The 26,295-nt window shown below is 43.6% G+C and overlaps 1 protein-coding gene across 1 annotated transcript in view; it reads left to right on the plus strand.

The window, feature by feature from the left end:
- The window catches only part of LOC137373212 (testicular spindle-associated protein SHCBP1L-like), a 111,907-nt gene that overhangs the window by 25,352 nt on the left and 60,260 nt on the right, over positions 1 to 26,295 (plus strand). The window contains exons 3-5 of the mRNA XM_068038067.1: positions 3,127 to 3,341; positions 3,423 to 3,509; positions 21,627 to 21,845. Coding sequence (XP_067894168.1) covers positions 3,127 to 3,341; positions 3,423 to 3,509; positions 21,627 to 21,845 — 521 coding nt within the window. The remainder of the gene's footprint in view (positions 1 to 3,126; positions 3,342 to 3,422; positions 3,510 to 21,626; positions 21,846 to 26,295) is intronic.

Below are 26,295 nucleotides of genomic sequence, written 5' to 3' on the forward strand. Positions count from 1 at the left end.
CCACTGAGTCTGTGCCAACCATCAACCACCCATTTATACTAATCCTACACTAATCCCATATTCCTACCACATCCCCACCTGTCCCTATCACCTACCTATACTAGTGGCAATTTATAATGGCCAATTTACCTACCAACCTGCAAGTCTTTTGGCTGTGGGAGGAAACCGGAGCACCCAGAGGAAACCCACGCAGACACAGGGAGAACTTGCAAACTCCACACAGGCAGTACCCAGAATTGAACCCGGGTCGCTGGAGCTGTGAGGCTGCAGTGCTAACCACTGCGCCACTGTGCCGCCCTAGCACTTTTCTAGCACTTGGCCCGTAACTTGACCCAATATTTAATTGGAGGAAATTTTTGCTGATCCAGTACTGGAATAAGTTAAGTAGTCTGATAATTTAGCAACACTGGAGGAGTCTAGAAAGGTGGTGGTGAAGTAGAACTGGTGTTGTCACCGTATATGTGAAAACTTACGTGCTTTTGAATGATGTCACTGAGAGGCAGACTATAGATGAGAGATAGGAGGAGGCCAAAGATAGATCCTTGGGGAACAGTGCAGGATTGGTAAAAGAGGCCATTGAAAGTGATACTCTGGATACGATTAGATAGGTAAGAATAGAACCAGGTGAGAGCATTCCCATCCAGCTGGATCATAATGGAGAGCTGTTGGAGGAGGATGGTGTGGTGAACTGTTTCAAAAACTGCAGACAGGTCGAGAATGACAACCGGCGTGTGTTTGTCACTTTATGGATTGGACTTAAGGTAAAATCATCACTAAGCAGCACTTAGTAATTGGAATATGGACTGTATCTCTTTGTTTTATTTGCTGCCAAATTAGGACCCAACTGGATGGGTTACAACTGATTCCACACATGTAATGTTCACTTCCTGAGCTAACATGAATCTGTTTGCTTGAGACCATTGTTATTGTAACTTGACAGTTCATAACAAAAACCTCAACAACTTGGTGCCTTTTAAAGCACTCCCAAAGCACTTCACAGGAACATAATAAGACAAACGTTGACACCAATACAGAGAAGAAGGTATTATGGCAAGTGAAGCTTGGGCAAAGAGGTAAGGTTTAAGGAGGGTCTTAGAGGAGGAGAAAGAGGTCGAGAAAAGGAGAGATATACTGAGAGATTCCAGAACTTAGGGCCTAGACAGCTAAAGGCACAGCCAGCAGTGGTGGGGCAAAGGGAGTTGGGGATGCACAAGAGTCCAGAGTTGGAGGAACACAGAACTGTTAAGAGGGTTGTAGGTTTGAAGGAAGTTAAAGCAATAGGGGTGAAACCATGGGAGGATTTGTACATGAGGATGAGGTGTAAGTGGCCTAGGACTCAATGTGGGTCTGCAAGCAGAGGAATGATGGTTCAGTAGGCCTTGGTTTGGTACAGAATAGAGGCAGCAGAAATTTGGACCAGTTTAAGTTTGTGGAGGGTGCAAGATGGGAGGCTATCCAGGAAAGCACTAGAATAAAGCATAAAAAGCATGGATGAAGGTTTCATCTGGAGGGGTAGAGACAGGCAATGTTACAGAGGTGGAAGTAGGCAGTCTTTGTGATGGAGAGTAACATTCGCGCCACACGTGCCAGGCAATGACCATCTCCCCATGACATTCAATGGCATTGCCATCGCTGAATCCCCCACCATCAACATCCTGGGGGTTACCATTGACCAGAAACTTAACTGGACCAGCTATATAAACACAGAAGCTGGGAATTCTGCAGCGAATAACTCACTTCCTGTCTCCCCAAAACCCGTCCATCATCTACAAGGCACAAGTCAGGAGTGTGATGGAATACTCTTCACTTGCCTGGACAAGTGCAGCTCCAACAACACTCAAGAAGCTCGACACCATCCAGAACAAAGCAGTCCACTTGATCGGCACCCATCCACTACCTTAAACATTCACTCCCTCCACCACTAGTGGTAGCAGTGTGTCCCTTATACAAGATGCACTGCAGCAACTCACCAATCCTCCTTCAACAGCATCTTCCAAACCTGCGACCTCTACCACCTGGAAGGGTAAGGGCAGCAGATGCATGGGAACACCACCACTTGCAAGTTCCCCTCGTCATTCCTTCATATGTGGTGGGACAGAACCTGGAATTCCCTTTCTATCAGTACTGTGGGTGTAACTACACCAGCTGGACTGCAGCAGTCAACAAGGCAGCTCACCACCACCTTGTCAAGCGCAATTAGGGATGGGCAATGAATGCTGGCCTAGTCAGCAATGCTCACATCCCATGAAAAGAATCAAAAAAAGGATATGGGGTCACATTAGTAAAGCTGAGCTTCAGCTAGCCTGCAGACAGGTCCGTAGAGTCCCAGTTGTTTTAGTATTATAATGCACTCATCCTTGTGGGAGTTGAACTAACAGATGACTGAGGAAGATTGTTAGATTGCCTGCCTTAGGTGTAGTCTTCCTCATGCTTTGAAAGAGGTTCAGCCTCCACATGGAAAGCTTCCTTGCAGTCCGCCTCTCATTTCACTTCCTGATCTGGCATGGCTTGGAACTACTCTCCTGTTTAGTGTATTTTGTTTTCATGCTCTTTCAGTTAATTAGCTTACTCTAGCTATAAAATCAAAGTACATTGTAAACAAAAGCTTTATGTACAGAAGGGGATATTACCTGACCATACATGTCCTGAAGTATTTTTCCCTCGTGGGATGATGGTAATTAAATGCCTGCTACCCGACCGGGACCCGACAACGTGTCGGGTTCGGATTGGGTCGGGTCACACTTCTGGGTCCGGCATTCAAGCTTGGGTCTGGCCGGATCGGACACGCTCTATCACCACCTCAGGTGAGTGACTCTAATGTTAATTTACTTTTTGGACTTGAAAGGTAGTTTTGTTACAGTTATTTTAAGCTTGTGCAGGTAAGGAACAAAGTGAAAAACGGAAGATAGGTTAACTGATGGTCGGGTTGGGCGCGGGAAAAAATGGAAGGACTCCGGGTTGGATAGGGTTCTGTCGGACTCGGGTCGGGTCTCATTTGTAGACCCGAGCAGGCCTTTAATGGTAATATCCTTTTTATATATGGAGCTTGAACTTCTTTTAATGAATGATGAAGGTCATATTAATTCTCTTAATCTAACGTTTCATGTTGCCTGTAATGTTTTGTAGGTTACGTGCAGGCCTCGACAGAGCCAATCTTCTCATCTGCGAGCTACTGTATCAATTATAGAACCATATTCTTCCAATATCGCTAATCTGCCAAGAGAGCTTGTTGAGGAAGTTTTGGACGAGTTGGATCACTGTGTTCCATTGTTGGAAGTATATCCAATAGATGATCAGGATTCTGCTGTATGTAGCATTGCTCAAGCTCTGGAAAATGTTAGGTAAATACAAAAATAAGCTTTTCCACATTAGTAATCACTTTAATTTCTGTGGATTTTTACCTTTATTAATGCCTTTTTCAGATTCTTTTATGACTTTCTGTGGAGAGACTGGGATGATGAGGAAGGCTGTGAAAATTACACTGCACTTATAGAGGAACGTATACGTTTGTAAGTCAGTTCTATAAAATTGTTTCTAAAGGAGTAAGAACTAAGATTGATGAGAAATGCAGAGATGAGCAAAGCTCAGTATTTCATTCTTGTATGCAATTAAGAAATTGAATTGTTTTTGAAATAATCTACTAAAATAATGAAATAATCTATAAATCCCAATCAAGGGGTAAATGTGGCATAGTCATAGTCACACGAACATACGAATTAGGAGCAGGAGTAGGCCACTCGACCCTTCGAGCCTGTTCCGCCATTCAATAAGTTCATGGCTGAGCTGATTACTCCACATTTCCACCTACCCCCAATAACCTTCCACCCCCTTGCTTATCAAGAATCTGTCTACCTCTGCCTTAAAAATATTCAAAGACTCTGCTTCCACTGCCTTTTGAGGAAGAGAATTCCAGAGATTCACGACCCTCTTGAGAGAAAAAATTTCCCGTCATTTCTGTCTTAAATGGGCGACCCCTTATTTTTAAACATTGACCCCTAGTTCAAGATTCTCCCACAAGAGGAAACATCCTTTCCACATCCACCCTGTCAAAACCCCCCAGGATCTTACATGTTTCAATCAAGTCGCCTCTTACTCTTCTAAATTCCAGCGGATACAACCCTAGCCTGTCCAATCTTTCCTCATAAGACAGCCCACCCATTCCAGGTATTAGTCTAGTAAACCTTCTCTGTACTGCCTCCAGTGCATTTATATCCTTCCTTAAATAAGGAGACCAGTACTGTACACAATACTCCAGATGTAGTCTCACCAATGCCCTGTATAGCTGAAGCATAACCTCCCTACTTTTGTATTCAATTCCCCTCGCGATAAACGATAACATTCTATTAGCTTTCCTAATTATATGCTGTACTTGCATACTAACCTTTTGCAATTCATGTACGAGGACACCCAATTCCCTCTGCATCTCAGAGCTCTGCAATCTCTCATCATTTAGTTAGTATGCTTTTTTATTCTTCCTGCCAAAGTGGATAATTTTACATTTTCCCACATTATACTCCATTTGTGAGATCTTTTCACACTCACTTAACCCATCTATATTCCCTTTGTAGCCTCCTTATGTCCTTTTCACAAGTTACTTTCCTACCTATCTTTGTGTCATCAACAAATTTAGCAACCATACCTTTGGTCCCTTCATCTTAAGTCATTAATATAAATTGTAAAAGGTTGAGGCCCCAGCACTGATCCCTGTGGCACACCACTTGTTACATCTTGCCAACCAGAAAATGACCCATTTATACCTACTCTCTGTTTCCTGTTAGCTAACCAATCTTCTATCCATGCCAATATGTTACCCCCATACCATGAGCTTTTATTTTCTGCAATAACCTTTGATGTGGCTCCTTATCAAATGCCTTCTGGAAATCTAAGTACAATACATCCATCGGTTCCCCTTTATCCAAAGCACATGTAACTCCCTCAAAGAACTCCAATAAATTGGTTAAACATGATTTCCCTTTCACAAAACCATGTTGACTCTGCCTGATTACCTTGAATTTTTCTAAATGCCCTGCTATAACATCTTTAATAATAGCTTCTAACATTTTCCATAAGACAGATGTTAAGCTAGCTGGCCTATAGTTTCCTGCTTTCTGTCTCCCTCCCTTTTTGAGTAAAGGAGTTAAATTCACTATTTTCCAATCTAAAGGAACCTTCCCTGAATCTAGGGAATTTTGGAAAATTAAAACTAAGGGTTCAACTATCTCACTAGCCACTTCTTTTAAGACCCTAGGATGAAGTCCAAGTGGACCCAGGGACTTGTCAGCCTGCAGGTCCAACAATTTGTTCACCCCCACTTCCCAGTGATTGTAATTTTCTTGAGTTCCTCCCTCCCTTCCATTTCCTGACTTACACCTAATACTGGCATGTTACTTGTATCCTCAATAGTGAAGACCAATGCAAAATATCTGTTCAATTCATCTGCCATCTCCTTATTATCCATTATTAATTTCCCAGACTCATTTGTGATAGGACCAACGCTCACTTTGTTAACTTTTCTTTTTAAATATCTATAGAAACTCTTACTGTCTTTACATTTCTAGCTTGCTTTTTCTCATACTCTAATTTTACCTTCCTTATCAATCTCTAGTCATAGAGGGCTAAAGTACTGATGCAGTTTGGCTTGGCAACACTGTTTCTGCCACTGTGAAGACCTTAAGCTCCACTTTACTAGAGGCTCTACTTTTGGTCCGCAGAGGCTTGAAGCTGGCTTGGAAGCAACTTCATAAAGGCTCCACTATTTTTAGTGATGGCCAAGAACCTGTGGCCACACAGATCTCTGGTCATCTGCAAGGAATATGCCAGCAATGATCATATGGCAGAAGGAGAGACAGATGACAATTTCACCTCAGGATAAGGAGCAATGCGAATCGCAGCTGTCAACCTTAGAGGGCTGCAGAAGAGGCAGGTAGGGACAACAGCAGCCAATTGATGCCAACTATTGATGTTAGTGGCAGCCATGTAGAGATTGTACACATGGATTTTACTCAGTGTGTTGGCATGGACCATATGGAGTACAGATGCCCATGAGACTGCTCTTGTAGAGGTGAAGGGCTGCTTTTAATTGGTCAACCAGTATGCCAAGTGACATTGACCAGCAGGTGACACTTCTCCTTTTTCATCTTCCACAGTCAAGGTGCAGGCTCATCTTCCTTCCTTGGATTCCTCTACTTTAGTGATGAAGTTGTACAGAACACAGATGATACAAATGATGTTTAATTCTTTTTCGAGGCTGTGGAGTAGAATCCTACCCTCATACTGCTCAGACATTGGATGCGCTGCTTCAGCATTCAACAAGAATTTAGCTGGAAACATGAGACTCATTTTTTTCAGCCTTGATGTTCAGCTTCCAGACTGCTGTCTGTGGAAAGAGACATATCTCTAGTCCAGCAGCCGACTAACCCTCCGACCTGCTTCTTCAAATTTGTGGCACCATTAACTATTTCAAGATGAAAGGATCATGGTTACTGTTACATTTTATGCTACATTATTATGTTCAATAACTCCTACACATTGATCAAATGAAATCAGGGTCAATTTATATGTACCAATAGATCGATGTTTGTTGCCCTGATGGCAACATGTGCACCATCATTGAGGACCTGTACTTCTGCGAATAACCATCTTGTAGAATTGCTAGGTCCCTTTTCCAGTTGCTCCCTCCTTTCTGTTGGGAAAGTGGCAAATGTGTTGGCTCTGACAGGTAAGGCTGCAGTGACCTGTTTGGTGCATTGGTGTACAGATGACTAATCCTGAAAATGTAAGCATAAAAGTTCAATTCAGTGGTAACTAACTACTACAAGCAAAACTGCCCCTAAGTTGGATGTCATCTGAAGGTTAGTACAATTCTGACTGCTTCCAAACTAAGCTATAGATGGAAAAGGCAAGTGCTTTCCGACATGCCCAAATGGGCCACATAATATAATTTCTAGGCTCCTTGTGTGTGGGTGCCAAGCACCTGCTATGTCAACACAACAGCCTCATCTCCCTCTGCAGGAATTCCTCTTCCTTTAAATCTAAGACAGCCATTGGTAGGCCCATGGAATGCCATGGTCATCAATTCTTGCAGCTGTAGGGATGACTGCTGTGGGAGGTGTGCACCAAAGGAATACTCAATTGAAGGAAAACAGCTGCAAGCAACAGAGAAAGATGAGATAATGCAGAAAGTCTAAAACAGCATTCAAAATCCAAAAATATGTCAACCTAGCTTTTAAAGGTGGAGTTTTTCAACAAACAACTTGAAGAGCTCCCAGAATCTGTTTTATAACAGATGCTGAACAAATTTTGTTCAAAAATGGCAAGGAAAATCCAGAGTTGTAGTACTGCACATAATGTTTTGGAACATAATGTAGTCATCATGCACACGTAGCACTGCCTCAAATACTTGAAAAAGCTTTGGAAATCTGAAGTTCATTGCCGGGTGTATTGAGGACGAACCACCCATTTTCACAGCTGTTGGTAAGAGGCTTTTCCCCCAAGTGGAACTGGCCCTAGGAAATCTTAAGGTCATAAAAATTTGTGGGCTTAACTTTCCTCATCTGCAACAGTGGAGGCAGACATTAGCAATTTGCAAATACGGGCCAGGTGCCCAGCCCAAGTGTGAAGTGGAGCAATTGCCATGACTACTACAGTGTAGCATATCTGGTAGTACCTGTCCTTTCTTATTCTGTGTTTCATTATCGTAGTGCATGATATGGTTTGTCTCAGAGAGGACTATATCCTATATTTAGGTATATGTGTCTGTCTCCTGTTATATGCAGCTTTCATGTGTTTCTTTGTTCATAGGCACATAAAGCACGGTATATCTGAGTATGTATTGGTCCACATAATTAAAATTTATTTTTAACTTTTTGAGTTTCACTTGGTTATCAGAAGATATTGAAAAAAATGGAGGGAGAAAAAGATGTAGCTACTGTAAGGGGCATAGAATAAAAAGTTAAATTCACGAATGTACACAAAGATCATTCTAGAAAGCTAGGATAGGGAGATTCAGAGATAGATGTTCCACTAATGGTTAATGAGATGATAATAGTACACACAAGGACTGAGGCAATAGTTGATCGGAATGAAATGTTACTATTAATAACAGTTTAAATGAATAGAGTGAAGTACTTTACCAATATTCTACATTTGAAGACAAACCAATCTCAAATGTAGGACTCCTTCACTACAGATTATTGAGATGTTCTGCTTAAATAAGTTTTATGTAAGTGTGAAAGATAAATATGCTTTCCAGTTTATCTGTCAGTGTGGATATTGTCCCTTCATTGTCTCACTTAAGTGAGTGAAAGAATATTTTTGAGCTGCACTGTTCTGGTGCACAAATGAATCTCTCACAACTTTGTATTTCGCAGCATTGTGAATAAGGGTTGCCATAAGATCCTTTTTAGGTTCCTTCACAATAATGACAGTCTGTTGGTCACAGAAAATCACAATTTGATCATACGTAGCAAGTCTGTAAATTTAGTGAATGTTTTCTCCAGTCAAACAAATCTGCATACTCCCAACACACAAAAATGTTTCTTCAATAAAAAAAAACAACTTGTATTTATGAAGTGCTAACATAGTAAAGTGTCTCAATGTGCTTCACAGGAATGTTATCAAATAAGATGTTGAAGAATAGAATGTTTGCTATAAAGCCTGTTACTTCAAGAGGCTGATGATCAGAATTCAATGCTTTGTGAGGCAAACTGCAGTTTACATGATTTCTCTTTCATTGTCTGAGTTCTCTTAGGAAGTCAACACTGAGAAGGACAGACACTTCAGATCATAAGACACAATTGTGCTTAGATTGCTGATGAACAGGTTTAGGAGAAAAAGATCCCTGCCTTCAAGCATATCTTCAAAGCTTTTCATCAGTCTGCACAAAGAAGATATTGGATCATTTGTACTGTTACATAACTGAAAAAGCATGGTTCCCAACCTTAAAATCTTTAAGGGTAGTGAGGACTTTAAAATTCAGACACATAGGGGGCGAAATTGGGCCCTTAAGGTGACACACCCGCACACTTCTGAAGCAAGGTATGCCGGACACCACATTAGTAAAGGGGTTGTGTGCACCAATCATCTACAGGAAGCAAGCAACTCTACTATGTGCCCCAAAGCAAAATGGATTCCACTCCCTCATCGTGCAGCTGGTGTATGACAATAGGCAGTACATCATGCAGGCCAATGCCCTGTATCTTAGCAGTAGTTACAATGCATTAATTCTGCAATGGGTTTCTGTGTCAGCTGTATTTCACGTCAATCCAAATCAAAGAGTGGCTACTGGACAACAAGGGCTATCTGCTGACGGCATGGCTTATGGCTTCGGTTCACAACCTATGCAGATGTACACAAGTAGCATACATCGAGAGCCATGCTGCTACAAGAAATCATTGGCGTCCTGAATCAATGATTCCACTGCCTGGACCGCTCTGGAAGAGCCCTGCAAGACTCGACTAAATGCAAAAATTTGTCATGGTATGCTGCACAGGGCACATCATGAGGGAACAACCTTTTCCATACCTATCAGACAAGAAGCTGAAATGCAGAAGCACAAGGAGGAGGAAGAGGAAGGGAGGCTACAACCCAGATAGTCCCCTTTTGCCCAGTCTATACTTGAACATACGAATTAGGAAGCGAAGTAGGCCATTCGGCCCCTCTAGCCTGCTCCGCCATTCAATAGGATCATGGCTGATCTGTTTGTGTCTCGAATTCCACACTCCCATCTACCCCTGATAACCTTTGATTTCCTTGCCTAACAAGAATTTATTTACCTCCGCCTTAAAAATATTCAATGACCCAGCCTCCACCACCTGAGGCAGAGTAGTCCAAAGTCGCACGACCCTCTAAGAAAAAAAAAATTCTCCTCATCTCTGTCCTAAAAGGGCGACCCCTAACTTTAAAATAATGTCCCCTAGTTCTGGACTCACCCACAAGAGGAAACACCCCCTCCACATCCACCTTGTCAAGACCGTTCAAGATCTTATATACTTCAATCAAGTCTCCCCTCACTCTCTTCTAAACTCCAGGGAAAACAAGCCCAGTCTGTGCAACCTTTCCTCAAAAGACAATCCGCTCATTCCAGGTATCAGTCTAGTAAACCTCCTCTGAACCACCTCCAACGCATTTACATCCTTCCTGAAATAAGGAGACCAAAACTGCGCACAGTATTCGAGATGTGGTCTCACCAATACCCTGTATAACTGAAGCATAACATCCTCACTTTTCAATTCCTCTCGTAATAAAGGATAGAATTCCATTAGCCTTCTTTATTACTTGCTGTACCTGCATACTAACATTTTGTGACTAATGCACTAGAACACCTAGATCCCTCTGCACCTCGGAATTCTGCAGTCGTTCTGTTTAAGTAATACTCTGCTTTTTTTATTCTTCCTGCCAAAATGAACAACTTCACATTTTCCCACATTATACTCCATCTGTCAGATTTTTGCCCACTCACTTAACCTATCTATATTGGTCTGCAGCCTCTCTATGTCCTCGTCAAAACATACTTTCCTACCTACCTTTGTGTCATCTGCAGATTTAGCTACCATGCCATTGCTCCCCTCATCTAAGTCATTGATATAAATTGTAAAAAGTTGAGGCCCCAGCACAGACCCTTGTGGGACTCCACTTGTCACAACCTGCCAATCAGAAAAGGACCTATTTATGCACACTTTGTTTTCTGCCAGCCGGCCAATCGTCTATCCATGCTAATATGTTACCCCCTACATCATGAGCTCTTACTTTGCGCAATATCCTTTGATGTGGCACCTTATCAAATGCCTTCTGGAAAGTCAAGTACAGTACGTCAACGGGTTCCCCTTTATCCACAGGGCATGTTACTCCTTCAAAGAACTCCTAACAAATTGGTTAAACATGATTTCCCTTTCACAAAACCATGCTGACTATTCCCGATTACCTTGAGTTTTTCTAAGTGCCCAACTATAACCTCCTTAATAATCGATTCTAACACCTACCCCAAGACAGACGTCAAGCCAACTGGCCTATAGTTACCTGTTTTCTGTCTCCTCCCACCCCCCCCCTCCCCATCTTGAATAGAGGGGTTATATTTGCTACTTTCCAGTCTGATGGAACCTTTCCAGAATCTAGCGAATTTTGAAAAATTAATACCAACGCATCTACTACCTCATTAGCCACCTCTTTTAAGACCCGAGGATGAAGCCGATCGAGACCTGGGGACTTGTCAGCCCGCAGCTCCATCAGTTTTCTCAGTACCGCTTCTCTGATGTTTGTAATTTCATAAAGTTCCTCTCTTCCTTCCACCTCCTGCTTTACATTCTCTATAGCAAAGACAGAAGCAAAATATTTGTTCATTTCATCTGCCATTTCCTTATTATCTACTGTTAACTCCCCATTCTCACTCTAGAGGACCAACACTCACTTTACTTACTCTTTTCCTTTTTAAATACCTATAGAAACTCTTGCTATACGTTTTTACATTTCTAGCTAGCTTCCCCTCATACTCTAATTTCTTACTCCTGATTAACCTTTGAGTTATTCTCTGCTGTTCTTTATATTCTGGCCAATCATCTGACCTGCCACTCATCTTTGTGCAATTATACTTTTTCTTTAAGTTTGATGCTTTCCTTAACTTCTTCAGTTAACTACGGATGGTGGGTCCACCCCTTAGAATTTGTCTTTATAGTAGGGATATACTTATCCTGAGTATTCTGAAATATCCCCTTAAATGTCTGCCACTGCTTCTCTATTGATCTATCTCCTAGCTGAGTAACCCAGTTCACTTCAGCGAGCTCAGCTTTCATCCCCACATATTTGCCCTTATTTAAGTTTAAAATAATAGTCTTAGACCCACTCTTCTCTCTTTCAAACTGGATGTAAAATTCAATCATATTGTGGTTGCTGCTAGCTAGAGGTGCCTTTACTCTGAAGTCATTAATCCTGTCACATTACACAATACCAAATCTAATCTAACTTGCTCTCTGCTTGGTTCCAGAACGTGCTGCTCTACGAAACTATCTCGAAAGCATTCTATGAACTCCTCATCCAGACTACTATAGCCAAGTTGATTTTTCCAGTTTATATGAACAACTAGTTCAAGAGTGATAGCAGAAACCTTGGATCCATATCCCCATTCACCAACAGTTCCACACTCCTCACTTCTGTCACTTCGTCCTCTTGCCCACAATTTTTTTAAAAAGCCAACACAAAATACACATTTCAATCCAAATTTATAAATCAAATCATGCCATTTTGTATTCAAAAATAAACTAATCACCCCGATGCATTCCCTTGGTGGCTGTTTTCTGCCTTTGCCTGGTGTAGTGCTTTTACAAGGTGCTACTCCAGTAGCTGCAGCTGGTGAAAGGCTGCTGACTTTCAGTGAATGCAACTGCAAATGTCCTTGGAGGAAGACCTCAAGCAGCTCTGGGCCTAGAAAGCCCAACTTCAGACTGCACCATCTCGACATAGGCGGCAGCAGTCTGGCTGGCTTGTGGACTGGCAAGAGCACTGGCAGAGTGGCAGGGGTGTGAGCAACGGTGCAGTCATCCTGAGAGAGGACAGCAGGCTCATGCTCCATGGAGCCACTGCCACTCTATCAGGGCGGAAATTAAACAATTCTAATAATCAGTTGGAGATTGCTGGACTGCTATGACGCCATGGAAGCTCCTTTGAACACTGGTATGCAGAGCCATGATGGCAGCAATCTGAGCTTCCACTGCAACACTCAGACGTTGAATGGCTGCAGTGGAAGCCGAGACTTCATCCTTCAGATGATGCATCATGGTTAGTTCTGCAAGTGTATTGATGGAGTTGATCACTGGTTCCAAGCTCTGCACAAAGCCCTGTGTCAAGTTGGTGCCAGACTCCTTGACGTTGATCGCAGGCTTTCTGGCAGACTTCCCAATGCATCAGTCATTTTGGTTTGTACATCCAACAGCCATTTTCTGTAGCTTGGCCCACCGAAGTCCTCATCTAGTCCCATGAGGTAGAATTGGTGTGCAACCTCATCTTCTGGTGAGCTGATATCTACACTAGTCTTTCCCCCTGCCCTGGCTGCAGAGTACTTATGCCCGGTGTCTCACCATGTGCAGATCCCGCCTCTGTGCTATCCTGTAAATGATACACGGTGCTAGTATCCGAACTGGTGGCTGCAAGTGTGAGATAGGGTGACGGTGTGTCATCATCTTCCTTGTTTTGCTGCTCTTCCACCACTGCCTGGGCATGTTGCAGTTTTTGGGTATCTGAAATGATAAACGGACAAGGGTTGGGTTGTGGTGAGGGGAGAAGAACAATTAAGAAGTATATACTCATGCAATCTGCAGCCTCTAAGTCAGAAGAGAGCTAGGGAAGAGGGAGAAGTGGGATATGAGAAGGAGAATTAGGTATGAGGATACTGTTGTCTTCAGTGGCTTCAGCCCTGCTAGTGCCATGGCCTCAGCGCTGGCCTTTCCCATAATGACCATCACTGTCTCCTCCATGGGGGTAAGAACATGCAGGTATGCGTATGCCCCTCTGGTTGGTTCCTGTTGCCTCTGGTTGTGCACCACCATCTCCTGCAACAGAGATTGAAGTGGGTCAGTAAGTGCCGTGCAATCTGTTTGGGTGATGTGACTGTCATGGTTGAATAGCTGCAAGCTTGTACAAGCTGCGAGATGTGGATGTGAGGCTTGCAACAGTGTTAAGTGTGGTGAAGCATATGAATGTTAGGTATGAGACCTGATTGATGAAGATTGTTCGTAGGTGAGTGATGGGGGTGTTGTGAATTGAGTAGTGGCTGAGTCGTGCAGTTGGTAGGAAGTGGTATTTGAAGATGCTTACATTGAACTTGACCACTCATACAGCACTGCATCCAGGTTCTTGGACTACCCCCCCCCCCCCCCCCCGTGGTTATCTATTCCCACTACCTTCTCATCGTACATCTGGAAGGCCTGCTGCCCCCCCCCCCCCCCCTCCCCGAGGATACAGGACATCTCTCCTACTTTCCATCTCCTCCACCAAGATGTCCAGTGTAATGTTTGAAAACCTGGCGGCACGCACTCTCCCATAGTCAGCCATTTTTCTCTCTTTCCCAGGTCAGATTCAGTTGCAGAATGACTCACAGCACTTGCTCCAGCTGTAACGACTTCCCCTTTAAGGATTGCTTAAGTAGTGCAAGTCAACATGCAGCCACTAAACAGCTTGGGTAACGCTGGGTGCACACGGAAATCATTATAATTAGCTGGCAGCATGGAATCGATATGCTACCTGCATTCCACTCAATGGGCATGGGTTAATTGCACATTACAATCCCTGTTCCCATTTTAGGGGACCAGCCAATTTAACCCCCATCTTGTTTTCCTTAAAAGAGAGCACCTTTGACTCAGAAACGATGCTACTTACAGATTAGATTCAAGAAAACTGGAAAACACAGGACACCAAAGTACTTGTGAAACTAAATCAAATGTGGATGAAGTCAATTGGAATAACTAACAGGACAGTATTGTTATACACTTGGGAAAGGGTGGAAGCCATCCAAGAAAATGATCTTTAATGTCGTAATGCCATGCTGGCACATTGTTACATTCTGTTAAAAGAAATGCTCAAACATGAAGGATGTATGAACCATTACACTGAATGTCAGCAGGTAATACAAGGACAGTGCAGCTGAGCTCAGTTGTATTCCCACCTGATATCCACACATATGCACCTTTGGAAATGGATCAGGAGCAGAAACCCCAGCTGATTTTCCTGCCCTAACCTACGAGCAGCACCCCTACTGTCACTGTGACTGAAATGAGCTCATTTAGCACAAACTGAGGATGGAACCTGGAACCTTCCGGATCTCAGTTGCCCACTGGATAAACTTGGTAAGTCATCTGCGGATGTAGGCCAATCCAGCTCTTCATGCTTGCTCCATCATTCAATTAGAGCATGGCTGATCCTCCACCTCAACTCTACTTCCCATCCTGCGCCCATCCCAATCCCCGTATCCTTTGATTCCCTTAGTGTCTAAAGATCTTGAATATACTCAATGACTGAGCAACCACAGCCGTCTGGGGTACAGAATTTGAAAAATTCACAACCTTCCGAGAGAAGAATTTTTCCTCATCTCAGTCTAAATGGCCGAACCCTTAACACAAAACTCCGAGTGTATCAAGCCTGTGTCCTCAGTACCTTGCTCTATGGCAGCGAGGCCTGGATAACGTATGTCAGCCAAGAGCGACGTCTCAATTCATTCCATCTTCGCTGCCTCCGGAGAATCCTTGGCATCAGGTGGCAGGACCGTATCTCCAACACAGAAGTCCTCGAGGCGGCCAACATCCCCAGCTTATACACACTACGGAGTCAGCGGCGCCTGAGATGGCTTGGCCATGTGAGCCGCATGGAAGATGGCAGGATCCCCAAAGACACATTGTACAGCGAGCTCGCCACTGGTATCAGACCCACCGGTCGTCCATGTCTCCGCTTTAAAGACGTCTGCAAACGCGACATGAAGTCCTGTGACATTGATCACAAGTTGTGGGAGTCAGTTGCCAGCGATCGCCAGAGCTGGCGGGCAGCCATAAAGGTGGGGCTAAAGTGTGGCGAGTCGAAGAGACTTAGCAGTTGGCAGGAAAAAGACAGAAGCGCAAGGGGAGAGCCAACTGTGTAACAGCCCCGACAAACAATTTTTTTTCTGCAGCACCTGTGGAAGAGTCTGTCACTCTAGAATTGGCCTTTATAGCCACTCCAGGCGCCGCTCCACAAACCACTGACCACTTCCAGGCGCTTACCCATTGTCTCTCGAGACAAGGAGGCCAAAGAAGAAGATGACCCCTAGTTCTAGACTCTCCAGCTAGGGGAAGCAGACTCTCAGCATTTACCTGTCAAGCCCTCACCTCCCATTCCTCTAAACTCCAGAGAACATAGGCTCATTCTACTCCGTCTCTCCTCATAGGTCAACCCTCTCAATCCAGGAGTCAATCCAGTGAACCTTCGTTGCAACCCCTCAAAGGTAAGCATATTCCAATACTGTACATAGTATTCCAGGTTTGATCTCATCAAAGCCCTATATAATTGCACATGATTTCCTTTCTCTCATACTCCTACACCTTTGCAAGAAAGGCTAACGCACCATTTGGTTAATTGCTTGCTGTGCCTGCAAGTTAACTTTTTGTGATGTGTGTACAAGGATACCTAAATCCCTCTGCTTACCAACATTTACTAGTCTCTCACCTTTTAAAACAATTCTGCTTTGTTATTCTTCCTACCAAAGTGGATAATTTCAGATTTGGGCTCAGCTTCAATGTCCTTGTCATTGTAATATGTGCTGACATTTAGTGTAATAGTTCATACATGAAAAATTGCCTATTGGAGAACTTCCATTCATCACCCAAGTGCAAAGGTGAAAATTAAGCCTAACATCTTCAAGGGAGGAGAGGGAATTGTTCAGGAATTTTATTAAAATGTTTTTTCCCCACAGAATCTTATTTTTTTTCTATATTATGATACACGAGGTATTAGAGTTGTGTGCAACAGGCTACATGGACAAAAGGGGCTTTACCTGTCCATCAATGTTTATGTTTGTATGATTGTCCTGGTTAGAATCCCACTGAAAATAGCAAATGCTTTGTCGATTAGCACCATTTAAACGTTCAGAGGAGTGCAGAAGAGCATGCTAGGACCATGCTAGCATACCTAAAAATGAGGTGCCAACCTGTTGAAGCTACAACACAGGACTACATGCATGTTAAACAGCGGAAGCAGCATGTGATAGACAGAGCTAAGCGATCCCACAGTCAATGGATCAGTTCAAGTTTCTGCAGTCCTGCCACATCCAGATAGAGGAGGATGCGCCACAAACAACCCCATCCTTAATGATGGGGGAGTCCAGCATGTCAGTGCAAAAGACAAGGCTAGAGCATATGCAGCCATCTTCAGCCAGAAGTGCTGAGGGGATGATCCAACAGTCGCAGATGCCAGTCTTCAGTCAATTTGATTCACTCCACATAATATCAAGAAACGGCTGAAGTCACTGGATACAGCAAAGACTATGGGTCTGACGACATCCCTGACTTATGCTCCAGAATTAGCCATGCCCTTAGCCAAGCTGTTCCAGTACAGCAACAACACTGGCATCTACCTGACAATGTGGAAAATTGCCAAGGTATGTCCTGTCCACAAAAAGCAGGACAAATTCAATCCGTCCAATTACCATCCCATCAGTCTAATCTTGATCATTAGCAAAGTGATGGAAGGTGTCATTGACAGTGCTATCAAGCAGCACTTGCTCAGCAGTAACCTGCTCACTGATGCCCAGTTTGGGTTCTGCCAGGGGCACTCGGCTCCTGACCTCATTATTGCCTTGTTCCAAACATGGACAAAAGAGCTGAATTTCAGAGGTGAGGTGAGAGTGACTGTCCTCGACATCAAGGCAGCATTTGACCAAGTGTGGCATCAGAGCAAAACTGAAGTCAGTGGGAATCTGAGGGAAAACTTGCCACTGGTTGGAGTCATACGTCATACCTAGCACAAAGGAAGATGGTTGTGGTTGTTTGAGGTCATCTAAGCCCCAGGGCATCACTGCAGGATTTACTCAGGGTAGTGTCCTAGGCCCAGCCATTTTCAGCTGCTTCATCAAGGAGCTTTCCTCCATCATAAGGCCAAAAGTGGGGATGTTTGCTGATGATTGCACAGTTTTCAGTATCATTCGCGACTCCTCAGATACTGAAGCAGTCTGTGCCCGCATGCAGCAAGACTTGGACAACATTCAGGCTTGGGCTGATAAGTGGCAAGTAACATTTGCACCACACATGTGCCAGGCAATGACCATCTCCAACTAGAGAGAATTAACCATCTCCCCTTGGCGTTCCACTTGATCAGCACCCCATCCACCTTCTTAAACGTTCACTCCCTCCACCGCTCACACATCATGGCAGCATTGTGTATGATCTACAAGATGCACTGTAGCAACTTGGCAAATTTCCTTTGACAGCAACCACTTTCTCAAGGGCAGTTAGTGATAAGGCAGCTCACCACCACCTTCTCAAGGGCAGTTAGGGATGGGCAATAAATGCTGGCCTAGCCAGCGACGCCCACATCCCATGAATGAATTTTTAAAAAGGCAATAAATGCTGGCCTTGCCATTGACCCTCTCATCCCATGAAAGGATTTTTAAAAAGTGTTGTATGACTATGTAAGCGATTGAAGCATTTTAAAAATTACTGTAAACATAGTTGGTCAAATAATGTGCAAAACATTTACTTTAGTCCTGCTGGGATCATTAATGCCGTTGGCAATGAAATGAATAATCTGAGCTCTAATATCGAATTGATATACAAGTCCAGTTTATTTGTTTAGGGAATAATTTTGTTAAGGTTTTTTCTGAGATTGATTTGTTATTCACTGCACTCAGGAAATTTAAGTTTGGAAGCATTCATATTTAGGTAACGTGTCCTCTTGATAATAGTATGGTCCATAGGCTGAATTACATTTTCTCATTTCATACTTGCTTATACTCATATCTATATGAGATATAAATCAATTGTCATGCTCGGCCCCCACCTGCCAAGAATGAGGCACATTAATTTTGTCATGAACATTCATTTTAAACTGTTACTGGGGTGAAGAAAGGACTTGTTAAACAGATCAGCTGTGGCTGGAAAAGCTATTTGCATATTAACAGATAGTGCTTGGAAGGACAAAGGACCATTCTCTGACACATTCAACCCATAATGAACCTTGATCACCAGGTATTGTGTGTAAGAGGAGCATTACAGAGACTGCTAAGGTGATGTAATCCAAGACGTGGTTGGACCAGTTAGTCACTTGACTAACCTGCTTGGCAACCTGGGTTTTTCTGAATTGTACAAACAATTTGAACTCAGAATGTCTGTTTGATCATGGACTGAGAAGATCACTCCTGTCTGCTCCCATCTCTTTCTCATAAGCCTCTGAATCCACTGAAGAGACATGAACCCCAAGAGAGAAAAGTCTCCTATAGTGAACAAGGTTTAAGAAGAATACTGGGCCCCAACAAAAAGCAAGAACTACCTACAATCAGGGACTGTACAGTGAGCTCGAAGAACCCTAACGAAAACTCTTCAGATGTTGCCTCAAACTTTTCACTTTATTTTTTCTTCTCTTTTCTGTCTCTATTTGCATGTATGTATTGCGTATGCACGCGAGCATGGGAGTGTCGTGTATCCGTAGGGGTCAACCGAATTAGAGTTTAAGTTTAATAAATTTCAGTCTTCTTTAAACCTAAGAAAACCTGTTTGTGCTGGTTTCTTTGCCTTATAATTGGAAAGCGGTGAAAAGGATTCACCAAGGGGGAGCTAAAAACACGTTTAAAATTAAACCCTGTTGTGGTAAGACCAGGTGAAGGCTGAAAGGGAACCCTAGACCCCTTTCTCACCGAGTCATAACACAATGAAAAGGTTCATGATTCTTGTTGAATAGTAATATTATTGTAGTATAAACTGATAGAACATAGCTCTACCTCAACACTACCTCTCTCGACTCCTCCACTGTTGCTAAATTATCAGACCGTGTATCTGACATGCAGTGCAGGATGAGCAGAAATTTTCTCCAATCAAATATTGGGAAGAATGAAGCCATTGTTTTCGGATCCCCGTTCCAAACTCCGTTCCCTAGCTACCAACTCTACCCCTTGTTAACGACTCCACCCCGAATTACCGACTCCATCCCTTGCTTTGGCAACAGTCTGAGATTAAACCAGTCTGTATGCAAACTTGCTGTTGCATTTGCCCTGAGCTTCCGACCACATATTCGCGCCATCACCAAGACCACCTATTTCCACCTCCATAACATCACCTGAGTTTACCACTGTCTCAGTTCATCTGCTGCTGAAATCCTCATCAATGCCTTAATTGTCTCCAGACTTGACTATTCCAGTGAACTCCTGGCTGGTCTCACATATTCTACCCTCCATAAACTTGAGGTCATCCAAACCTCTGCTGCCCATGTCTTGACCCGCACCAAGTCCTGTTCACCTAGCATCCTTTGCTCACTAACCTACATTGGCTCCTGGTTAAGCAATGTCTTGATTTTAAAATTCTTTTTCTTTTGAAATTCCTCCAGGGCCTCACTGCTTCCTATTTCTGTTACCTCCTCCAGCCCTACAACCTTCCGCGAAATCTGCACTCCTCTAATTCTGGCCTCTTGAGCATCCTTGATTTCAATCATTCCACTATTGGTGGCTATACCTTCAGTTGCCTGAGCCTCAATCTCTAGAATACCCTCCCTGCACCTCTCTGCCTCTGTACCTCCCTTTCTTCCTTTAAGACACTCCTTAAAACCCACCCCTTTAACCAAACGTTTGGTCGTCTGACCTAGTATTTCCTTATGTGGCTCGGTGTCATATTTTGTTTTATAATGCTCCCGTGGAGGGCCTTGGGATGTCTTAGAATGTTAAAGGTGCTGTATAAATATAATTTTTGTCGTTGTTGTAAGTCTGCCTGAAAGCCCTAGCTTGGAAAAGGTAGGGAACAATAAAAGCTCAGTCGCCCTTTCAAGATTGTAGAACATTTGAATACAGATTTATGCCTTTAAAATAAATATCTATAGGCTGCCAACTAATAGGAAACATATAGAGGAACAAATTTGCAAGGAAATTCTAGAGATGTGCAAGAATTATAGAGTAGTTATAATGATCCTAATATAGACTAGGATGTTAATAGTTTAAGGGGCAGAGAGAGGCAAGAATTTCTAGAGTGTGTTCTGGAGAATTTTTGACACCAGTATGTTTCCAGTCCTAACAAGGAAGGAGGCATTGCTGGACCTGGTTCTGGGAAATGAGGTGGATCAAGTGTCAGTGGGGGAACATTTAGGGGACAGTGACCATAGCATTCATAAGGTTTAGATTAGCTATGGCAAATGACAAGGAGCAATCCAGAGTAAAAATAATTAATTGGAGGAGGGTCATCTTCAATGCGGTGAGAAGGATCTGGCCCAGGTAAATTGGAATCAAAGATTGGCAGGCGAAACTGTAACTGAGCAATGGGCTGCCTTTAAAGAGGTGATAGTTCGGGTACAGACAAGGTACATTCCCAGAAGGGTGAAAGGTGGAAAAAACAAATCCAGAGCTCTCTGGATGACAAAAGAGATAGAGGTTAAGATGAAGCAGGAAAAGGGTGTATATGACAGATGTCGGGTGGATAATACAATTGAGAAATAGGCTGAATATAAAAAGTTCATAGGGGAAGTGAGAAAACAAGTAAGAGAAGCCAAGTGAGAGTATGAGAAGAGACTGGCAGCTAACGTAAAACATTTGCAGGGCTCTGGTGAAAAGGCAGGGTAGTGGGACCAGATGAATTACTCTTGCAGAGAGCCGGCACAGACACAATGAACAAATGGCCTGCATCATTGCTATAACCAAATGATTCTATGATCCATATATATGCTGATTTTAAAAATTATCATGTCACCACGTTAAAACCACATAACAACTATATCAGTTATTTCAGAAGATCAAGGGGACTACTGGGGGTCAAGCCCTGAGTAGAAGTGTAACTGAGAGAGCAGTTTATTTCAGAATATTTAGTAGTTGAGGAGTGCCATCATAGGTAGCAGACTTTACCAAACCATTGTTAAACTAATGTAATATTTGAAGTATTTTTGTTTCTTGTTTTCACTTGCTCATTTTTTTGAACCATTCTCAGATTTTATGACATTCAAGATGGAACAATACCGGGTCCTGTAGGCCAACGTTTCAAGAGAACATTGGAAAAATATAGAAACAAACGTGTGGAGCTGATAGAGTACCAAAGCAATATAAGAGAGGACCCATCAGCAGCTGAAGCAGTGGAATGTTGGAAAAAATATTATGAAATCCTAATGATTTGCGGACTGTTAAAAATCTGGGAAGATTTGCGTCTTAGGTAATAGCATCAAAATGGATCTTCATCATGTAAAATTTAACGTTAAATTATATCACGCTGAAGATTTACCTCCCCATAACACATTTAATTTTTCTTCCTTTCCTTAGACCTTTTCTGACTAGGCACATTTAGTTACCTGAATGGATTGATCATCTATGACAGTTTTACTCCTGAATTGGCCACTTGTAAGTGCTTGACAGCTGCTTAGGAAACCCTACAGTTTTAAAATTTATTTTAGAGATACAGCACTGAAACAGGCCCTTCGGCCCACCGAGTCTGTGCCGACCAACAACCACCCATTTATACTAACCCTACAGTAATCCCATGTTCCCTATCACCTACCTACACTAGCGGCAATTTACAACGGCCAATTTACCTATCACCTGCAAGTCTTTGGCTGTGGGAGGAAACCGGAGCACCCAGCGAAAACCCACGCGGTCACAGGGAGAACTTGCAAACTCCGCACAGGCAGTACCCAGAATCGAACCCGGGTCCCTGGAGCTGTGAGGCTGCGGTGCTAACCACTGCGCCACTGTGCCACCCATCCTTGTTTGAAAGTCACCTTGTCCTGACGACACAAACAAGATTGGAATCTCATTATATGCGAAATTGCAAGCATCAACTGCATTCTTCAATTCTGATACATTCCCCTGCAATAGTTTATCTCATTTACCAAAGTGGAGACTTCACTTACTTTGAAATATGAGTCTGAATACATTAACTTGAACTGAAAATTTAAAATGGTGGATATAGGAAATACCCAATTAAACTTTTTCCAAACTTGTACTTTTAATATAGCACTAACTTAGCTGTTATAGCAACATAGGAAATAGGAGCAGGAGTCGGCCATTCGGCCCCTCGAGCCTGCTCCACATTCAACTAAATCATGGCTGATATACCTCAGTGCCATTTTTCTGCACTATCTCTATATCATTCGATGCCTGTAATATCTGGAAATCTGTCGGTCTTTGTCTTAAACATGCTCAATGACTGAGCCTGCACCGCCCTCTGGGGTAGAGAATTCCAAAGATTCATCACCCTCTGAGTGAAGAAATCCCTTCACTTCTCAGTCCTAAATGACCTACCCCTTATTCTGAGACTGTGACCCCTGGTTCTAGATCCCCAGCAAGGGGAAACATCCTGCATCTACGCTCTCGAGCCCTGTAAGAATCTTGTATGCTTCAATGAGATCACCTCTCATTCTTCTAAACTCAGGAATACAGGCCCAGCCTCCTCAATCTCTCTTCATAGGACAATTCCTCCATTCCAGGAGTTAATCTGGTGAACCTTCATTGCACTCTCTCTATGGCAAGTATATCTTTCCTTAAGTAAGGAGACCAAAACTGTATAAAGAACAAAGAACAGTACAGCACAGGAACAGGCTATTCGGCCCTCCAAGCCTGCGCCGATCTTGATACCTGCTGAAACTAACACCTTCTGCACTTCCGGGGCCCATATCCCTCTATTCCCTTCCTATTCATATATTTGTCAAGATGTCTCTTAAACGTCGCTATCGTATCTGCTTCCACCACCTCCCGTGGCAGCAAGTTCCAGGCACTCACCACCCTCTGTGTACAAAAACTTGTCTCGCACATCCCCTCTAAACTTTGCCCCTCGCACCTTAAACCTATGTCCCCTAGTAACTGACTCTTCCACCCTGGGAAAAAGCTTCTGACTATCCACTCTGTCCATGCCCTTCATAACTTTGTAAACCTCTATCATGTCGCCCCTCCACCTCCATCGTTCCAGTGAAAACAATCCGAGTTTTTCCAACCTCTCCTCATAGCTAATGCCCTCCAGACCAGGCAACATCCTGGTAAACCTCCTCTGTACCCTCTCCAAAGCCTCCACGTCCTTCTGGTAGTGTGGCGACCAGAATTGCACGCAATATTCTAAGTGTGGCCTAACTAAGGTTCTGTACAGTTGCAACATGACTTGCCAATTTTTATACTCTATGTCCTGACCGATGAAGGCAAGCATGCCGTATGCCTTCTTGACTACCTTATCCACCTGCGTTGCCACTTTCAGTGACCTGTGGACCTGTACGCCCAGATCTCTCTGCCTGTCAATACTCCTAAGGGTTCTGCCATTTACTGTAGACCTCCCACCTGCATTAGACCTTCCAAAATGCATTACCTCACATTTGTCCGGATTAAACTCCATCTGCCATTTCTCCGCCCAAGTCTCCAACCGATCTATATCCTGCTGTATCCTCTGACAATCCTCATCATTATCCGCAACTCCACCAACCTTTGTGTCGTCCGCAAACTTACTAATCAGACCAGCTACATTTTCCTCCAAATCATTTATATATACTACAAACAGCAAAGGTCCCAGCACTGATCCCTGTGCAACACCACTAGTCACATCCCTCCATTCAGAAAAACACCCATCCACTGTTACCCTCTGTCTTCTGTGACTGAGCCAGTTCTGTATCCATCTTGCCAGCTCACCTCTGATCCCGTGTGACTTCACCTTTTGCACCAGTCTGCCATGCGGGACCTTGTCAAAGGCTTTACTAAAGTCCATATAGACAACATCCACCGCCCTTCCCTCATCAATCATCTTCATCACTTCCTCAAAAAACTCAATCAAATTAGTAAGACACGACCTCCCCTTCACAAAACCATGCTGTCTCTCGCTAATAAGTTTGTTTGTTTCCAAATGGGAGTAAATCCTGTCCCGAAGAATCCTCTCTAATAGTTTCCCTACCACTGACGTAAGGCTCACCGGCCTATAATTTCCTGGATTATCCTTACCACCCTTCTTAAGCAAAGGAACAACATTGGCTATTCTCCAGTCCTCTGGGACCTCACCTGTAGCCAATGAGGATGCAAAGATTTCTGTCAAGGTCCCAGCAATTTCTTCCCTTGCCTCCCTCAGTATTCTAGGATAGATCCCATCAGGCCCTGGGGACTTATCTACCTTAATGCTTTGCAAGACACCCAACACCTCCTCCTTTTTGATAATGAGATGACTGAGACTATCTGCACTCCCTTTCCTGGGCTCATCATCCACCAAGTCCTTCGCCTTGGTGAATACTGGTGCAAAGTACTCATTTCGCACCTCACCCATTTCCTCTGGCTCCACGCATAGATTCCCATCTCTGTCCTTGAGTGGGCCAACCCTTTCCCTGGTTACCCTCTTGCTCTTTATATATGTATAAAAAGCCTTGGGATTTTCCTTAATCCTGTTTGCCAATGACTTTTCATGACCCCTTTTAGCCCTCCTAACTCCTTGCTTAAGTTCCTTCCTACTGTCTTTATATTCCTCAAGTGCTTCATCTGTTCCTAGCCTTCCAGCCCTTACAAATGCTTCCTTTTTCTTTTTGACTAGGCTCACAATATCCCGTGTTATCCAAGCTTCTCGAAACTTGCCAAACTTGTCTTTCTTCCTCACAGGAACATGCGGGTCCTGGATTCTAATCAGCTGACGTTTGAAAGACTCCCACATGTCAGATGTTGATTTACCCTCAAACAGCTGCCCCCAATCTAAATTCTTCAGTTCCTGCCTAATATTGTTATAATTAGCCTTCCCCCAATTTAGCACCTTCACCCGAGGACTACTCTTATCCTTATCCACAAGTACCTTAAAACTTATGGAATTATGGTCACTGCTCCCGAAATGCTCCCCCACTGAAACTTCGACCACCTGGCCGGGCTCATTCCCCAATACCAGGTCCAGAATGGCCCCATCCCTAGTTGGACTATCTACATACTGTTTCAAGAAGCCCTCCTGGATGCTCCTCACAAATTCTATCCCATCCAAGCCCCTAACACTAAGTGAGTCCCAGTCAATATTGGGGAAGTTAAAATCACCTACCACTACAACCCTGTTTTCTTTACATCTTTCCAAAATCTGTCTACATATCTGCTCCTCTACCTCCCGCTGGTTGTTGGGAGGCCTGTAGTAAACCCCCAACATAGTGACTGCACCCTTCCTATTCCTGAGCTCCACCCATATTCCCTCGCTGCATGACCTCTCTGAGGTGTCCTCCCGCAGTACAGCTGTGATATTCTCCTTAACCAGTAATGCAACTTCCCCCACCCCTTTTACATCCCCCTCTATCCCGCCTGAAGCTTCTAAAGCCTGGAACATTTAGCTGCCAATCCTGCCCTTCCCTCAACCAAGTCTCTAATAGCAACAACATCATATTTCCAAGTATTAATCCAAGCTCTAAGTTCATCTGCCTTACCTGTTATACATATCGCATTGAAACAAATGCACTTCAGACCACCAGTCCCGCTGTGCTCAGCAACATCTCCCTGCCTGCTCTTCCTCTTAGTCCTACTGGCCTTATTTACTGTGTCCTCCTCATTTACTTCACCAGCTGTCCTACTGCTCTGGTTACCACCCTCCTGCCACACTAGTTTAAACCCTCCCGAGTGACGCTAGCAAACCTTGCAGCCAGGATATTAGTGCCCTTCCAGTTTAGATACAACCCGTCCTT

This window comes from Heterodontus francisci, chromosome 8 (genome assembly GCF_036365525.1).
Source record: "Heterodontus francisci isolate sHetFra1 chromosome 8, sHetFra1.hap1, whole genome shotgun sequence".
Lineage (NCBI taxonomy): Eukaryota > Metazoa > Chordata > Chondrichthyes > Heterodontiformes > Heterodontidae > Heterodontus > Heterodontus francisci.